Consider the following 19,557-nt stretch of genomic DNA (forward strand, 5'->3'; position numbering starts at 1 on the left):
ACTACATTAGACCCTCACCACCCAAGCAAAACCTTACACTAGGGGCGTAAATCACACAGGGAAGTATAATCTCCCTAACATACCTAAACAGGTAAAACAACCTCCTATGCAGAAATCATATCTAGAGGCATCAAACACAGGGTGCGCAAAACATATTACATACGGTACATTTCCTAATACCCAAAAAGTAGTACATGAGTCACATCAAGATCCAGGTTGCGCCACTGTGCCAAAACCTAAACGTTGCAGCTGCCCACTACTTGCTGGGCAGCTGAGGAAAAGAACAGGGCCTAAACCCTGCAGCTGGCACTAAGTGCTGCGCAGCTGTGGAAGGCCAAGGTAGGGTCGAAGGAGTACGACTCACTCCTGAGTCCAAAGACATGTCCCTAGAAAGAAAACCTAAATGGTGCAGCTGCCCACTACCTGTTGGGCAGCTGGGAACTCAAAACTGCGACAGGGGCCCTCACTGGGCCTTAGAAGCACAACTGTGCCAACTGCTGGAGCCCTCTGGCTCTAGAAATACATATGTCGCACAGGATTGGAGCCATCTAGGCTCTGGAAAAGGATGCGCAGAACGTGGGAGCCCTCTAGGCTCTAGAATAGTTTTAGGGGCGTTGGAGCCATCTGGCTCTAGGAACAATCATACCCCCTAGGAGCACACTGGCTCCTGAAACAATTATGCACCACTTGTTGTAGCCCCGTATAGGCTCAGCCAATCACTAATAAAACGTTGGGGCGGCACACTGCCATCGGGGCAGCCCTAAATGCACCAACTATGCCCCCTAAAGCGTGGACAGAACACGGGCCATACGGCCGAACAAGGACGGCATCCCCCACCCCTTTCACTCACCGGGGCTCTCGCTGGGGGCTCCTCTTTGCTGTGGGACTCTTCCTTGCTGCGCAGGGGGGTCAGGCACCGGCACAGGCGGTGGCCATTGCAGGGCTTTCTCACCTCATGAGAGCCCCGCCCCTTTCGACGCGCCAGTCTTTACCCGGTCCCCCATCTCGGGACCGGGACTTTTCAAATGGAACCCGCAAGGCTCCGGGACTTCTCGCGGCCACTCGGGGAGGCGGGGTAGGCTCCCGGCCTCCCCACGCAGCACCAGCTTCTTTTTGGAGGCGGGCAGTATCTCCAGTCTCCCTCTTGACACGGAGACCGTCAGGGCGGGCCATGGCTTCCCCAGGCAGGGGGAAGGGGAACGAAAGCGGACCAGGCCCCGCCCACCTCCAGCACTTCCGGGTCGAAGCAGGCAGCAGCCCGGCAACATTTCAACAAGCAGCTCGGGCTGCAGCGGTGATTTCTCGGGCACAAATGAGGAGTGGGCTCCCTCGGTATAAAAAGTAAATAGCGGGCTGGGCACCCGAACAATAAATAATTAAAGGAGTGGGGTGGCACCCTTAATAATTAAATAAGCGGGCTGGGCACCCGCAGGGCAACAAAAGGGCAGGAGCACTTCCCCCCCGAGGGAAAACGACAGCGCTCTGCCCAGAAATCAGGATAAATCGCCCACGAGGCACTGGGGACCCAGAAATCAAAAAAGGCCCCAGAAATGACCCCAACAGCAAGAGGTTCCCAGCAGTCATTCCAGGTATAAAGGGCACGGCAGAAGGGTCCCAAAGAAATCCTTCAGCATCCAGGGCATCCAGGGGCTGGGCAGGGCCCAGGGAGGCAAGCCTTCCCCTGGGCCCCAGCAGCAGCACTCCCCTTGTAGATTCAAGTCAGGAAACAAGAATATTTTACATGAGGTCACAGCCTATTTTTATACCCACACATCCTTTGTCTACAAAGGGGCAGGCAAGGGGCGAACCAGATGCAACTGGTCCAGGAGCACTTTGTTTTGCTCAGCCCCTCTGCCTATTCACAGGGTAGGTCAGGGACATCAGACACACCACAGGGGTGGAGCCAGCATTGTAGAGGGAAGGGGCCCAGCCCTATTAAGGTCCCAGGTGCACTCCTCCCTGCCCTCTCCATTCACCACTGGGGCAGACCCATCCTGACTCCTGGAGCCAGGCACACCAGCCAGCTCCAGCCAATCACAAGCCAGGCAGTCAATTCACATTCACTGCACAGACATGCCAACTTCTAGAAGTGACACTTCCACACTAGACACATTAAATCTGCACACATCATCGCACAGCATTTAATCACACGAGTCCGCACATACCAAACTCGACCCTGCACTCCCCACACATCAGCAACTACCTTGGACACACATATCCCCCATGCATTCCCATGGGAGGGCAGGCCAATCTCACACACACACTCAGAGATCGCACTCACTTTACACTGAGACACAGGGTCAAAGTGCGCATAGACCAGAAATCACTTTACTTAGGTAACATTAAAAGGCAAAAAGTTCAGGGGTGAACCTGCCAGAAGGGCCAAGTCCAACATTTGTAAGTTGCAAGTTCTACTGAACATTTTGGATTGGTAGTTGAGGGACTAGCACAACCCTTTCTCCAGTCTTCGGACGTTCAGTTTTCACTTGGTTAGGTAGGTACAACGCCTCACTACACCTAGTTTAGCATGCCTTTAGTTGGGGGAGCCAGTGAGTCCCTACCCTCTAGATACAGTGGTCTTAAGTTCCAGGAACTTAAAACCTGGCTCTATCGAGAAAGATTTAGAGCTACATGTATCAAAATTGTAAGTTGCTAATTACTCCAGTATTGGAGCTTTCATAGATTCACATGCCTGAAACATTCCCCGTCATCGAGACAGGAGTCTCTGGTATATCAAAAAAGCAATCCTTAGTTGTATAGCAAACTGAAAAGAGGCCTAGGCCCATTTCCCTTTTGCAAACCATAACCTTCGTTATGTAAAAAAGACCAAACTTATCTCTTAGCCAATCTGAGCTCCTCACCCTCTAGAACACTCCTAAGAAAACCTTTTGCCCCTCAGATTTTCTATTGCTCGTTGTGCTAGAGAGTCTCCTTTGAGCTCTGCTCAAATTCTGCTATTTTCAACCCTTTTAAGGAACTTTGTTCATACCTTTACAACTGGATTTTGTAATACTCTGGACTGTCTTCAAATACATTATTTAAAGAATGTCTGGAAAGGAGAAGAAAGGTCTATTTAGAGCCTGTGCCACTTGTTCAAAGAAGAGGCTCTACACTGATGACCCACATCCTGACTGCATTTACTGTCTATACCCGGATCACCAGGCCACAGACTGCAAGGTATGTTACACTTTCTCAAGTAAGACCCTGAGAGATCGTGAAGGACTCCTTTTGATATGGCTTCAAAAGCTAAAGGCCAGAAAGGAGGTAATCTCTAGTGACAATTATGAGGCTTCCTCCTCAACATCTAGGATATCTCAAAAGAGAAGAAAATCTCCTCAAATTCATTCATCAGGGAAACGTCCTGAGAAGGCTCTAAAAAAGACCACTCATGTGTCTTCTGTACATAGTCCTTCAAAATCTCCTCTATCTGTGGAAAAGGAGAGTAAAGGACACACTTCTGGAGAACAATCATCGAAAAAATGAACTTCAGCGGCGTCAAAGTCACCTCCTCAGGTCAAAGAATCCTTCAGGAAACCGTCTTCTATGCCTCCGGAGGAAAAACCTAAGAAACTGGCATCATCGATGAAGAAACCATCATCGTCGGCGACGAAGATAGAGGTAAAGAAACTATGAAAGTCACAATCATTGCCTATTGTGGGGTCCTCTCCGTCGATGACGTCACAGTCGACGGTGGTGTTGACGCCGGTTACATCGATGATGACAAGAACAGTGACAACGACTATGTCGACGATAGGGTCGACGGTGACGACAACGGGAACATCGACGACGTTGACTATGTCGTCGACGACGGAAAGCGATTTACGCCCGGTGTCGGCATCGATGACAGTAGTGTCGATGGCAATCTCGTTGACCGGCTCGTCGACGAGGGAAATTCCAGAAAAACTGGTGATTATCCGAAAGAGGGGGATTACGCCAGAGGTCACCTCCCCAAGAAAGATTACTCCTCTAGTGCCATCACACCTGCTGTAGGAGGAGGATTCAGAAGAGGAGGCGGATGACGGACCCTTTGGTTACGCCAGTAGTCACTCACAACTACATGTCAAATGTCAGGATGATGACTATGATGAAGGATATGGGGAGTACCAGAACCCCCCCGCAACAACACTATCACCAAGGGTACAAGGAGGAGATGGTTGCTATGCCATCCTCCATGATGATGGATCTGCAGTTCATGCTGGCGGACTACAAAAAGAGATTCCCGCCAACAACACCTTCTCAGGAAATCCCTGTCTCGCATCTCCGTTCTATCCCCAGTTAGAAGCAGGGAATCGCTACAAGAAATTATGCCTCCAACTCCTCAAACACAGCACCAACAGGACCCTGTCACCACGGACGATGATGAACAGGAAGAGGAAGAAATACCAGATCCCAACAAGGAATGGAATGACTACCTGATTTCATCACCGGCATCACCCACGCCAGTACCGACTGATTCTCCGCCGGTGGATATTGGGGATACCATAATTTAATGGAAAGAGCTGCAAAGAGATTTCAGCATCCAATGGCTACAACACAAACTGAATGCTTCCTATATAATTTTAAGGAGCCATACCTTACGTCAGTTCGAGCTATACCAATTGTTAACCATGTCTGGGAGGAAGGTTTAAATGTGATGAAGACACTGGCGACAGTACACTTGTGCTCTCTAGGTTAGAAAATAAATATAAGGCTCCATCGGACGCACCAGCGTGTTTACTGGGCCATCCTAAGCCAGACTCGGTAATTTCTCAAGCGGCGTACCAGAAATCAAAGAATCCATCGGTGCGTATATCAGCACCTCCTGACAGAGAGGGGAGACGTTTAGACAATGCGGGAAAGAAGTTGTCTTCCATGTCTGCTCTCCTTGTTAAAGCAACAAATGCCCTTGCTATTCTGGGCAGATACGACAGACAGATGTGGTGTGATATGCCATGTCTGAACTGGGGTGGTGTGGAGTGCAAAAAAACGATGGATTTAGGCCCAGATCTCTGTACTGGGGTGAATGTATGACATTGTTCTGCATTCTGTCCATCAACTGTTGTTTTTGCATTTGTCACCCCGAGTGGGATGGGTATGCTCAGACGTGAGTCCCATGCTCTCCACGCCACTGGAGTCAAGCTATCCTGGCTGATGACGGCTGATAGCCAGAAACCGGTCCTAGGATGCTTGATTCCGGTCCAGAATAGACATGGCTTGGCAGTTCGGGCTGGACTATTCCCATAAGGCACAGGGTCAAGGCTGATTTGCATATGGCCATGTCTGAACTGGGGTGACGTGGAGTGCAAAAAAACCGATGGATTTAGGCCCAGATCTCTGTACTGGGGTGAATGTATGACATTGTTCTGCATTCTGTCCATCAACTGTTGTTTTTGCGATATTGCACCATACATAGACCTCATTCCGGAAGACAATAGACAAGAGGCAAAAAAGGTTCTTCAGGAGGGAGAAAGGACTTTGGCTGAAGTCACTGACTGTGCAATGGATATCGTGACCACGGCCTTCCAGTCACTGGGAGGTGCGGCGGTTCTACAACGTCAAGGTTGGTTAAGGGCGACTGCCTTTAGACCAGAGGTCCAAAATAAAATTCTAGATCTCCCATTCAACAGAGAAGATATGTTTGTAAGGCAAGTAGATGAGGCACTTCAGGCTATCAAGAAAGATACAGATACTGCGAAAGCCCTTGGAACATTACAGTACCGTAAAGTGCCCTTTCGAGGCGCCCGAGGAAGAGGCCAACCATCCTATAGAGGGGGCTACCAACGGGAAGATACCCCTATTATTCCTCCTCATCACAACCATATCATCAACAATAAGGGCAGAAACAGGCAGGGAGCTATGTTAAGTCTTCTCCTAGAGGACGAGGAGGTCGTCAAGGTAAAGAAAATGGTAGAAGACAATGACAACCTATGGTATCCGACTTCATGTATTCCTTCCCCTCCACAAGTTCCCCTGCGTGGAAGAGTTGCATCCTATCTACATCATTGGCAGCAGATAACGACGGACAGATGGGTCCTCAATATAATACAATTCGGACACACTCTAGAATTCCTTCAATTCCCCCCAGTTCAAGAGAGCAAACATTTTTCTCACATGCGTCGGGAGATTCGGACAATGCTACGAAAGGGAGCAATTGAACCGGTGGCAATCTCCCAAAAAGGAAAGGGATTTTATTCCTGTTTCTTCCTAGTCTAAAAAAATGCTTCCCAATGGCGTCTGATTCTAGACCTGAGATCTCTGAATACCTATCTCACGAAATAGTCTTTCTGGATGATGACCCTCCAAGACATTCTGCCACTCTTAAACCCAGGGGATCATATGACCACCCTAGTCTTACAAGATGCATATTTTCACATCCCCATTCATCCTTCCCACAGACGGTATCTTCGGTTTGCAGTGGCCGGGGACCATTGCCAGTTCAAAGTGCTACAATTTGGCCTCAAGTCGGCCCGAGAATTTTTATGAAATGGCTGGCGCCAGTGGCAGCTTTTCACAGAAATCAAAAACACCAATTATTTCCATACATGGACGAATGGTTGGTAAAAGCGCCATCGGAAACTTCAAACCAGGGTTCAACTATGGCATGCATACAGTTATTTGCAGAACTAGGTCTCTCTCTGAATATGGAAAAATTAACCCTTCAGCCTTCAAGGAAGATCACATTCTTAGGAGCAAATCTGGACACCTTAGTAAACAAAGCACTTCCCTCCACAGAGAGTCAACTGGGGCTCGTATCTCTGGCCAAGGAATTCACAAGAAAAAAGTATATTTCAGTACGCAAGTGCAAGTCGCCGCTAGGGACAAGGTCCTCGAGCATACCTTTCATTCCTTTTTGCTGACTAAAAATGTATCCGTTACAGGAAGTGCTGGATTGACAATAGTACCAGGAAGAGGGATCCTTCGAGGACAAGGTGACAATCACGCCGGCTATGGTGCAAGCAGTTGCATGGTGGGCTCAAAAAAGGATCATCTCAGTGGGTCTTTCCTTCCTAACCAAACCAGCGCCATTGGTAATTACCACAAATGCATCTCTGGAAGGATGGGGAGCAGTCCTTCAGGATATGCAGGTCAGCGGTCGGTGGAAATTGCAGGAACAGCAACTTCACATCAACTTGCTGGAGCTCAGGGCAATAGGCTTAGCACTACTGGCTTTTCTACCCAGAATACAGGGAGCGTCTGTTCTAGTGAGGACAGACAACACAACCGCAATGCACTATCTGAGGGAAGTACAAGATCTCTCTCCCTGTCGCGAGAAGCACAAAAGATATGGAAGTGGGCTGTAGAGCACGGAGTATCTCTAAAGGTGGAACATCTTCCAGGAGATCAGAACATCAAAGCGGACACTCTAGGTAGACTGAAATCGGCCTGCCATGAGTGGGAAATCAATCAGGGCACATTACAAAGCGTCTTCTCCAAATGGGGAGTTCCAACAGTGGATCGGTTTGCGACAGCTCAGAACAAAAAAATGCTGGTTCTTTGCAAGTTGGCATCACCAACGGGGGTCTTGGGGAAATTCGTTTTTGAAAGCATGGTCAGGCCGTCTTTGCCTTTTCTCCGATTCCCCTCCTGCCACGCGTTCTCACGAAGATAAGGAATGAACCGTGCAAAGTAATACTGATAGCTCCATGGTGGCCCAGGCAACACTGGTTCACAGAGTTGCTCCTATTATCGGAGGATCATCCAATTCGTCTGCATCCGTTACCACCACTCTTGACAGTGTCCCGGGTACGGATGTATGTCAGTACAATGCGATCTTTTAGATCGCGGTACTTTACAACACTGCCATTACAATGCAAGTCGTTACAACGACTTGCGTTGGAGGGCGCGGATTGTGGAATATTATAATTTTATATTCCAACACCAGTCCACATAACAGTGGGGAAGTTGTTGGAATATAAAATTACAATATTCCTTAACCAACAGCGCCATCCAGCGCAAGTCGTAGTAATGACTTACGTTGTAATGGCAGCGCTGTTAAGGTAGTGTGGTGTAAACACTGCGTTGTTTACCCCGGGTACAAGTGCTTCATCCAGACCCGAAATCACTGCGCTTACCAACCTGGCTCCTGAATACTGCGAATTTCACCACTTAGATATTGCTTCAGAATGCAGAGATATTCTAGCAAATGCCTAGGCGGAAAGTACAAACAGAATATATAGGATGAAATGGAAAAGATTCTGTTTGTGGTGCCAGGAACGTAATATCCATCCTCTAAATTCAGCGCCACATCAGATTTTTCCATATATTCTGATGCTAGCAAAATCTGGTTTGGCACATGCTTCTATTAAGGTGCATATGGCTGCCATTTCTCGATATAGAAGAACTTCTTCGGGTCCACCATTGTAGTTTGAAAGAGTTATTAAACAGTCCATGAAGGGATTGTTTCGGACTTTCCCTCCCATAAGACCTCCACCACCTCTCTGGCAGTTGAACATTGTTCTATCCCAATTGATGAAACAGCCCTTCGAACCAATTCACAGGGCGGATCTAAAATTCTTATCCTAGAAAGTGGCTATTCTGATAGCGGTCACTTCATCCAGAAGAGTTGGGGAAATACAGGCTCTCACGATACAAGAACCGTTTTTGCAATTCAAGGAGGAAAGGATTGTCCTCAGGCCTAATCCAAAATTAATTCCAAAAGTGCTAAGTTTTCCTCTAAATGAACCGTTGATCCTTAAGAGATTTTTCCCTCAACCATCAACAGCAGCGGAAAAAGCTCTTCATTCATTAGATGTTCAACACTGTCTGAAGTTTTACTTGCAAAAAACTAAGCCTTTTTGAAAGTCTTCCCAATTATTTGTGGCTTTTAATGCCCCCAGGAATGGGTTTCCGTTGTCAAAGAGGGGAATTGCCCGATGGATTTTAAGTGCAATTCAGTACTGTCATCAGGCGCCTGGGAAGCCGTTGACTGCACGTGTATGTGCCCATTCTATAAGAGCAGTGTCCACCTCAAGTGCTTTATTTGCGGGGGTACCTATGCGGGATATCGGCAGGACTGCTACCTGGAAGAATATGCATACCTTCACCAGACATTACTGCCTCCATGCACCTGCAGAGAGGGTGTGGCTGTAGGACAAGCAGTACTGTGGAACCTTTTCCAGTAACAGTGAGCTTTCTTTACCATCCCTCCTTCCTTTGTCGGTGATATAAGCACATTTTATTGTTGGTGCTGTACTATATAACATTTTTGAAGTTATATCTATATGTATTGATATATGAATGCTGCTATTGTCAGATTACATATATTGCCTAATTCGAGATCTTAGGTAACAAAAAATGTGCTATGATTACTGCTCGCTATTCTGATTCAGGCATGTGAATCTATGAAAGCTCCAATACTGGTGTAAGAAAACAAGTTACTTACCTGCAACTGTATTTCTCCAGTATTGGAAGCTTTCATAGATTCACATGCGACCCACCCTCCTCCCCTGAGCGGCTCACTTGGGTTTAGCACAAAAAGGGTGTCTACGACACAAGTGCACAAAAAACCTGAGGGGCAAAAGGTTCTCTCAGGAGTGTTCTAGAGGGTGAGGAGCTCTGATTGGCTCAAATACAAGTTTGGTCTCTTTTACATAAAGAAGGTTATGGGTTGCAAAAGGGAAATGGGCCTATGCCTCTTTTCAGTTTGCTATACTAAGCATTACTTTTTTATATTCTGGAGACTCCCGTCTCGACGACAGGGAATGATTCAGACATGTGAATCTATAAAAACTTCCAATACTGGAGAACTACAGTTACAAGTAAGTAACTTGTTTTCTTGCTGAGAATGGCAATTAGGTAATCGCAATTTACAATGTATAAAACTCGAAGAGTTTCAGGTAGCGATTCATAGGGGTTCGCAAATCGCTCTACCTCATGAATAATAATAAGGTAGATTGCAATTTGCAACCCCATAGGGATCGCAAAAATCACAGGGATGGTGGCCTGCTGAGCTCAGCAGCCCACCATGTCAGTGATTGCTTTTAAATAAAGCAATCTTTTTTTTTATAAAGCAGCCAGATGCTTTACAAAAAGTAAAATGAAAAGTTTTCTTTTAATTTATTAAGAGTAGATAGAGGGATCACTGCCTGCTCTTAAAAACACTGTAACAAACATTTCCAAAGGGAAAGGGGTCCCTTGGGGACTCCTTTCCATTTACGAATGGGTTACCACCTACTTACAGTAGGTGGTAAAATGCCCATGTTTTGCGACCGCATTTCAGTCTCAAAACATTCCTACATACCGATGCGATTCAGTATTTGAAAGGGACGCCCTAAACACGCCCTTTCCTAATAGCGAATCGCAAACCCATTTTGCGATTCGGTAACAGATTTCCGATTCGCAATATAGAGTTTGCTGCATCTGAAAAGCATTTTTTGCGTTCGTAAACGGGACGATTCTGCAGCTCAAGAAGAAGGGTCAGGGGTGGCTCACCCCAGTGACCACAATTCTGAGCATGAACAGGAGTAGTCTGAAGACCTAATACTGGTAAATTATGATCTCCCAGACAATGGGACAGATGACACAGAGAAGGCCCCTAGAGGTAGGTCCCGCTAGGTTCCTCCAGAGAGTGTGAAAAGAGTTCAGGGGAGGTCTAGATCCTTATTTTGTCGGTTCCAATGCCCCTAACACTTCCATAGGGACTTCCCTCTCTATCAGGAGGGAGGACTCCTTAGAAAGGGAATGCTATCTACTCACACTTCAGAGAGATATGCTTAGGCTCAAGAAGGAGCAGCTGGCTCTTGACAAGAAGACCCTGGAAGTCCAAAAGGTTAGGAAGAATTTGGGACTAGAGTCGCATGGTGGCAGTACTAGCGGATCTAGGATCAGAGAACCGTTCTTTGATACTAGGAACCTGAGTAGGATAGTCCCTTCTTATCAGGAAGGGGATTATATCCATAAATTGATCACTGCCTTGGGGAGGGCCTTTAAGTTAAAGAAGGTCCCTCAAGGGCAGTGGGCAGCTATCCTGTGGCTCTCCTCTGCTAGCAAAGTCAGAGACAAACTTCTCACTGTCAAGGGGCAAAATGCTGACACCTACACAGTCTTGAAGAGTGCGCTCGTAGATGGTTTTGGTTTTACCACTGAGCAGTACAGGGTTAGGTTTAGGGACACACAGAAGGCACACACCCACGACTGGGTTGACTTTGTAGACAGTTCTATAAGGCTGGCTTCATGGAAAACATTTATATAACTATGAGGGATTGTACAATTTATTGATGAGGGAGCACATCCTTAAATACTGTCCAAATCAGCAGCTGCACCAGTAACAGGTGGACTCTGATCTGACCTCTCCCCAAGAATTGGAAGATAATACAGACAAATGGGTCTGTACCAGGGTGAAACAGAAAAATATATTATACCAGGAATTTATCAAACACTACGGCCAGGATAGTCAGGCCCATCTGACGGGCACTTTGCCCATTGGGTCCTCCAGGACTTCCTGGTCTAAGTCTGTTTGAAAACCCACCTCCGGAAAGCTATTACTTGGGTATCTATTCTATAGTAAGGAATCTGCGACTAAAAGTCTCTATACAATGAATCAGTTACTTACCTTTGGTAATGCCATTTCTGGCAGAAACTCTATCTAGTGGCAGATTTGTTACCAACTGTCCCTTCCTCCCCTTTCTGCAGTAGATGGATTTCTCTGCACAGGATGATCCTTGCTAGCTCTTGGTGTCTGCACAGTGCTATATCAGCATTCCATCATGGCTCTGTGCTTGATTGTGGTATGGAAATGTCATGAAAAGAAACTGATGCCAGTCCATTGGGGTGACGCTGATATAGGTACCACGCACGTCACTTCTTACACAGACAATACGATCCGCAGCTGAACAATGCCCCCTACCAGCTGGCAGAGGTGCTGCTCAAGATTTTTCGGTTCCAGTCTGAAGCTTGGGGAATATTCTAAGGTAAGGAGTTTGCTCCTAGATAGAGTCTCTACCAGAGCCAGATTAGACATTACCAAAGTTAAGTAACTTGTGCATCAAGCATCTTTTTTCAAATTCCTATCATTAACAATTTTTAGAAGTCCTTCTTCCTTGGGAGCTCAATGTGCTTTTATCAAAATTAATCGATCCACACTTTGAACCTATTAACAACATTTTATTAAAGGATGTTTCTTGGAGGACTACTTTTCTAATGCAATCACCTACGTCTGTATGTTTTAATGAAATTCAAATCATCTCAGCTGTAGGGCGCTCTTGAGCAGTGTTTCACCCATAGATGGTGGTGAAAATAACTCATCCTTATTTTTTTCTGAAGTTAACATTGGAGTTCCACTGGATATTGAATTGGTTGTGTCCTTGTAGGAGTAGTGTCATATTTCTAATCTACAGACCTGCTACTTATCTGGTTCCAGCTTCCTAAAGGTCATCAGGTTTTCCTTTCATAATTGCTTTGGAGAGGCTGCGGCATTCATCAGCACGACATAACGTTCCAAAAATACGCCCTCAAACGAATCAAATGTTTATGTCTTCAATCAAAGTCCAACAAAGGAGAGTAAGGATTACCAGGGATTTTCTTTGCTCACTATCTTGAATTGGGCCTGACTTTCATAGATCCCACACATAAATTCCCATGTGTATCTTGATCACACCTAGAAAAACAATATATTAGTACATGAAACACAGTGATGGACACATTTGAAAACCCACTACCCAACAGATGTATATTCTTCTTTTCATTCCATTACTTTGATGCTTAAAATGTTTGGTATTACTGTTTTTCCCATGTTCATCAGTTTTATTATCTGCCTTTGTAGGGACTGGAAGCACAAAAACCAATTGATCAAAGTCTCGAGAGGTCATCAGCAGAAAAGGCAAGTCTCTCATAATAGTATTTCATTTAGTCAGCTTATGGGATGCATTAACCCCTCTTTATGCTAACATTTGTAACATTAGTACACCATTGGGCTCCTGTAAATTCTATGGGCAATATTTATCACTCTGAGCCCGTGTTTTTGTTGCTGAAAGAGATACCTAACTACAAATTCCTCACCTTTTGAATATACACTGGCATCAGACTGGCTCAGTCATTCACTCAACTCTCACTTGCTGCCTGTGACTCACCCTCTCACTCCCTCAGTCATTGACTGTTAGTCACACACTAACTCAAATTTTCACTCACCCATTGACTTTTTTGAAAATTCTTTTTATTTGCATGAAAATAAAAAAGCAACCAGGTGATATTAGATACATGCCCGATGGCAAACAGTATGTCGGGGCATTGCGGTACATAGTCCAGTAATTACTCACTTATCCCTGTCCTTTGCCCCAGCCCACCCCACAACTCTTAGATCTGCAAGTATGCTCATACCTTCCTGGCCCCAAGCTTTTGGAGCAGCACTCATCACAGGAGTTCATGCATTTCCCCGATATGCAATGCACTTCCACCGCACCATAGTCCACTTACGTGGACACCCTCTACGTTCAAAGACTGCCTTCTCTGCATGCATGCACCAGTCCACATTTCTCCTTCAGTCCCTTAACTTTGGTGCAGTGTCCTCTCCCCAAAATATGGCTATGTTTTGTTTGGCCACCATCAGTCCAAGTGTAGCCCAGAGATGGTCTGTGTGGGTGAGATCAGTTTCGTCCAGAACGTTCAAGAGACACCATTTCGCCAATGGCTGTAACATACCTTAGCACACACTCACAAGGCAGGCAGCCACCTCCATCCAATACATCTGCAGCACTGGGCAGCCCCACACCATATGACAGTGTGTTCCTTCTTGTTCACACTTTTTCGGGAAAAGCAGCACGTCTATCTTACCCGTTTGTACTGTTGTTGTAGCTGCGTAATAACTCCTGTGGAGGATATTTAGCTACATGAGCGGAAATGTGAGCGTAAGGCCACCCGATGTGGGGAAGCCAAGGCCTCAGGCCATTCTTTGTCCTCCATTCGGCCCATGTCCCTCTCCCAGGCTTCCCCCAGTTTGAACAGAGTATTGGGGGAGTTATATGACATTTTCTGGTATGTGAGGGAGATTTCCCTTTTCAGTAAATAGCCCAGTAGTCTATCCTCAAGAGGAGAGGACTCAGGGAGGTCCTCTCCCTTCAGGATCGCTTTACACATTGCGTGACAGACTTGCAGATATCTATAGAGTTCCGTGGGGCCAACTGGTACTCATGCTGTAGTTCCAAGTAGGGAAGCAGATCGCCATTTTTTCGTAAGTCTCCTACTCTATACAGACCAATAAGATCCCACTTATCAAAGCCCCTCTGGAGGGCCAGAGTGCTGAGACATGCCGTGTCCCATAAGGGAGTGGCATGCATAATCTTATCACCCCAGCCCATGGTCATCGATGTCGCAAGCCACAGGGCAATAGTGACAGCAATAGGGGCAAACAGGGATATGCAGGTTACCCCAATGTATATAGCTCGCAAGTAGCCCCCGGCTGCATGTTTCTTAAGTCCATTATGTATGCCAGCTTGTCCCCTGGGAAGTGTACCCAATGATTAACCATGATCAACTGGGATACCCAGTAATATTTTTGCAACTCTTGGAAAGCTGTTCCCCTTCATGCCAACCCCTTGTCAATTTCTGAAGCGCTATTCAGTGGGGACCATAGGATTTTGCAAACCTCACAGTCTATGGCACGGAAGTTTCACTGCGGTATTGGATATGGCGTGTTTTGAAGTGTGCAGAGGACTTTAGGGAGATCCAGTATTTTGAATACAGCCACCTTTCAAAGTAAGGATAGAGGCAGGATTCTCCTATTCTTCAGACCCATACTGCCAGTGGCTCCAGTATTAACCACATGCGCGCTAGCGGAATTCTGCTCCTGTGCTGAGTTTTTTAAAACCGCACTTTACATGACGAGCTGGGCTTGTCATGAGCGTGCGAGGAGGCTACCTCATGACGAGCCCAGCTCGTCATGAGCGTCGAAGGGGTTAAAGCAAAAATCAGGGGAGAGAGCGGACAGTCCTGCCTGGTACCCCTCCGAAGGGGAAATGATGCTGATGTAACCCTGTTCACTGCAACCCCAGCCACAGGGTTGGGCTACAATAAATTGATCCAACAGATTAATCAGGGACCAAATCCCAACTTTTCTAGGACTGTTTACATTAAGTTCCATTCCACAGTGTAAAAGGCCATTCACATGTCCAAGGACCGCACATGTGGTCCTCGCAGACTTCGACTGTTCGCCCCAAGACCCCATGCTGTCGCTGCAACTTGAGTGCCGTGTTTCTACCTGGCATAAAGCCGGACTGATCAGGATGAATCACCGATCCAATAACCCCAATCAATCGCGTGGCCAAGAGCTTTGAAAGGGGACCCTTTTTGGAGTTGTGTGCAAGTCCCTACCTGGTCCCTGTTTCCTTTCCTGCAACCCAGCTAGTCTCTGCACTTAAGGATCACCACAGCGCCTCGCCGGACCCGCTTCGCGGGGAACACGCTATCTACTGCACAGAAGTGCTCACCTGAACCAAACTGCGGAATCCTTCGTTGCTGGAGCCCTGAGCCTGTCCTTTTGGCCACGGTCGCTGCTCCTTGCCGCACCCGCTGCGCGGGTGCCGCTGCGTGTTTCTTCTGCTGGGAGAGTGCGCCTGGCGGACCTTGGGGGCAGTGAGGCGGTGAGTCATCGTCAGGGGTGAAGCGCGGCAGGGACTCGCTCTACCAGGAGTCCCTGCGTGGCCTACCAACATCCGGCCAGCGCCCCCTGCTAGCCCCGCCCCCTGCCCGGCAGAGTAAGTGGATAAAGAGCCTTCTACTCGGGGACCAAGTGGGAACACGCTATCTACTGCACAGAAGTGCTCACCTGAACCAAACTGCGGAATCCTTCGTTGCTGGAGCCCTGAGCCTGTCCTTTCGGCCACGGACGCTGCTCCTTGCCGCACCCGCTGCGCGGGTGCTGCTGCGTGTTTCTTCTGCTGGGAGAGTGCGCCTGGCGGACCTTGGGGGCAGTGAGGCGGTGAGTCATCGTCAGGGGTGAAGCGCGGCAGGGACTCGCTCTACCAGGAGTCCCTGCGTGGCCTATCAACATCCGGCCAGCGCCCCCTGCTAGCCCCGCCCCCCGCCCGGCAGAGTAAGTGGATAAAGAGCCTTCTACTCGGGGACCAAGTGGGAACACGCTATCTACTGCACAGAAGTGCTCACCTGAACCAAACTGCGGAATCCTTCGTTGCTGGAGCCCTGAGCCTGTCCTTTCGGCCACGGACGCTGCTCCTTGCCGCACCCGCTGCGCGGGTGCCGCTGCGCGGGTGCTGCTGCGTGTTTCTTCTGCTGGGAGAGTGCGCCTGGCGGACCTTGGGGGCAGTGAGGCGGTGAGTCATCGTCAGGGGTGAAGCGCGGCAGGGACTCGCTCTACCAGGAGTCCCTGCGTGGCCTATCAACATCCGGCCAGCGCCCCCTGCTAGCCCCGCCCCCCGCCCGGCAGAGTAAGTGGATAAAGAGCCTTCTACTCGGGGACCAAGTGGGAACACGCTATCTACTGCACAGAAGTGCTCACCTGAACCAAACTGCGGAATCCTTCGTTGCTGGAGCCCTGAGCCTGTCCTTTCGGCCACGGACACTGCGTGTTTCTTCTGCTGGGAGAGTGCGCCTGGCGGACCTTGGGGGCAGTGAGGCGGTGAGTCATCGTCAGGGGTGAAGTGCGGCAGGGACTCGCTCTACCAGGAGTCCCTGCGTGGCCTATCAACATCCGGCCAGCGCCCCCTGCTAGCCCCGCCCCCCGCCCGGCAGAGTAAGTGCATAAAGAGCCTTCTACTCGGGGACCAAGTGGGAACACGCTATCTACTGCACAGAAGTGCTCACCTGAACAAAACTGCGGAATCCTTCGTTGCTGGAGCCCTGAGCCTGTCCTTTCGGCCACGGACGCTGCTCCTTGCCGCACCCGCTGCGCGGGTGCCGCTGCGTGTTTCTTCTGCTGGGAGAGTGCGCCTGGCGGACCTTGGGGGCAGTGAGGCGGTGAGTCATCGTCAGGGGTGAAGCGCGGCAGGGACTCGCTCTACCAGGAGTCCCTGCGTGGCCTACCAACATCCGGCCAGCGCCCCCTGCTAGCCCCGCCCACCGCCCTCCATTTGGGCTGCTTAAGAAGGAGCAAAGACCGCTCTGCGGGACGCCCGGAGCGAAGCCCGGGCAAAGGGCGGGCCCTCTACTGCCCTCATCGGCCAGAGAAGGCCAGGCTAGGCCACCCTTTTAACATCTACTAAGGAGCAACAAATAAACATCACCTGTGCCAAAAGATTGTAGACCGGGTATTCAGATTGGGGTTGCCAACTAGTTCTCTAAAGCTGCTACTGACCTGTGCAGGAACTCTGTGAAGAGGAGGGGATCTGCCAGGAGCAGCCTTAATAGCCCTTATACTACTTTTAAACAGGAAGAGGAAAAACGCTTCTACATCTGGCACTGAAGTAAGAACATCTTGTACTCACTGTTATTTTTCTAATTTGTTTTTCCTTCTATCTCCCTGTGGCCACAGACAAACTCTAATTGTAACGTAATATGTCAAAAAAAAAAACTCCCTGTGGCATCTGATACACCAAAAAACACTATGGATAATTATCTTGTTCAGGTGGTCAACAAGATAAATAGCGAACGAAGACAATCGCTGGGTCTGTATCAGTCTCCTATCCTCCCCCCTATGAGTCCCCCTGCTAACTCACAAACAATTGATGCTACAGAACAAGACCCTAGCAACATCGCCCTTGAAATTGACTCTATAGGCAATGCAAGCATGGATATAAGTGGACCAAGTGGGGCTGACATGGAGATACATACGGACACTGACCTGGACACACATATTGATATTGTGGTGGAAGAAGCACCGCCTATAAAGCGGGCAACTAGGGCAGTTAGAGCGTGTCGTAAAACGCAAAAACATCGGGGGGGTCAGAACAGGGAAGAACAAAACTACTCCATCACCAAAAACCGAAGGCAAATGTCAGGAGTATGAGGAGGAAAATCCTAGGGACTTACTAGATGAAGCTTTATTGTCTAAAATCTCAGAGCTGCTAGAGTTAAAAATCCAGACATTCATAAAACCATTGATCAGTAAAATCGATAAACTTTCTGCGGGGATAAAAAAACTGGGGGGTACCCAAGACACATTAGTTGATGCAATAGGCATTGTGTCCAAGAGCGTTACAAAGCAGTACGACCACCAAGAGTCACACGACACAGGTGGAATAGTGTCAAATGTACTTCTACTAGAGCCCATCCCCCCGGAGAACCCACAAATTGGTTCTATCACCCATGAAATAGTGAATGAGGCCCCAACAGACCCACCTCTTGTACCAGCTCCCTATAGCCTTGAGAAAGACTCGTCACAATTTGTATTAGAAGCTGCGCCCTTGATATTAGTGCTAGCAAATGTACCTACCTTATCATCTGAACAAACAGAATCAACATCATCAATAACAAGTAAGGCACTACATTGGCTGTCAAATAATATGAAGATGGCGCAGTGGGGAGAACAGCAGCTAGCTGATGAAGTCAAAATGGCAAGGAGGGTTACATGGATTGGGAATAATCCTAAAAAATGGAAGGGCGATTGTGTTGTGTTAAATTTTTATAACTCGGCCACACTGCCAAATATTTTGCATAATCTTTTTCCCCCACAACGAAGAAGTGGCACCATAATCCCCCTTACATTGGAATTTTTCTATAATGAGTTGAAAAAAGAACCCAAGCAAAATGCCCTGAAGTCTGGTTGGATGGCAAGAAACAACAGATGGGGTAGGGGACCTATGGTATCTGATCCTATTATTGTCCATGGCAACAGGGGTGGTACATGGCCAGGTGATCACCAAAATGTGCCCTGTTTGACTACCCCAGGGACAAATTGGAACTTAGTGAGTAGACGGGGTTTATATAATCATGACAACATACATGCGACGACACGTAATGGCAATTTTTTTGGAGGATGGCTAGGTGACCAGCAGAACTTGCCATACCCTATTACCCCAGTGCCCAGATGGAACACAGCTATAAATGGATGGGGTTTTGGGGCTCCGCATTACAATTGTGGAATTAGCACCTCTAATAGGTTTGGGGCCCTGGCTGGTCTAAACGACTGTGATTGACTTAAGGGGGAGGGGGTTTCCAACGAAGTAAGGGATGTCACTCCCAGGCATGAGCCACAACTTGAGCCCAATCAAAATCCATCAGATTGTGTGACAGAACTGCCGCTCTACCATCCCATTAGTCATAATGCAGCGGCTCAGACATTGAATATTGATGTTTTTGAGAATATTAGACAACCCCAGGCACAGACAAAACAAGAAATGCTAGACATAGAAAAATTATTTTGCTGGAATATTGCAGGGTTGAGAAAGAATCTATCAGATCCAGCCTGGCACCAATATCTTGCCAGCGGGGACGTTATCCTGTTCCAAGAAACTTGGGGGCTAGAGAACTACTTTAAGGTTGACTATAGATCTTTCTTCACTCCTGCAATTAACATAAATGGGGGCAGACCCTCTGGTGGTTTAACTATATGGGTCAAAATTACAGGGGGGATAAGCTTTAAGCAAATTGATACAAATAACTCTGACCTTCTGATGATTGAACTAAAAAAAAACAAGGGTCAGACTATTTATGTGATTAATGTCTACAAGAGACCACATCAAGCATGTAAAG

General features: G+C 47.8%; 1 protein-coding gene across 14 annotated transcripts in view; it reads left to right on the top strand.

The window, feature by feature from the left end:
* The window catches only part of LOC144773261 (uncharacterized), a 7,170,044-nt gene that overhangs the window by 2,272,120 nt on the left and 4,878,367 nt on the right, over positions 1-19,557 (top strand). For 12 of the 14 annotated variants that reach the window (XM_078658159.1, XM_078658161.1, XM_078658167.1 and 9 more), the window contains one exon: positions 12,740-12,796. The exons of the other annotated variants lie outside the window; for them this stretch is intronic. In XM_078658159.1, the coding sequence (XP_078514285.1) occupies positions 12,740-12,796 (57 nt within the window). The remainder of the gene's footprint in view (positions 1-12,739; positions 12,797-19,557) is intronic. 14 annotated transcript variants of the gene reach the window in all.

Source organism: Lissotriton helveticus, chromosome 8 (assembly GCF_964261635.1).
Source record: "Lissotriton helveticus chromosome 8, aLisHel1.1, whole genome shotgun sequence".
Classification (NCBI taxonomy): domain Eukaryota; kingdom Metazoa; phylum Chordata; class Amphibia; order Caudata; family Salamandridae; genus Lissotriton; species Lissotriton helveticus.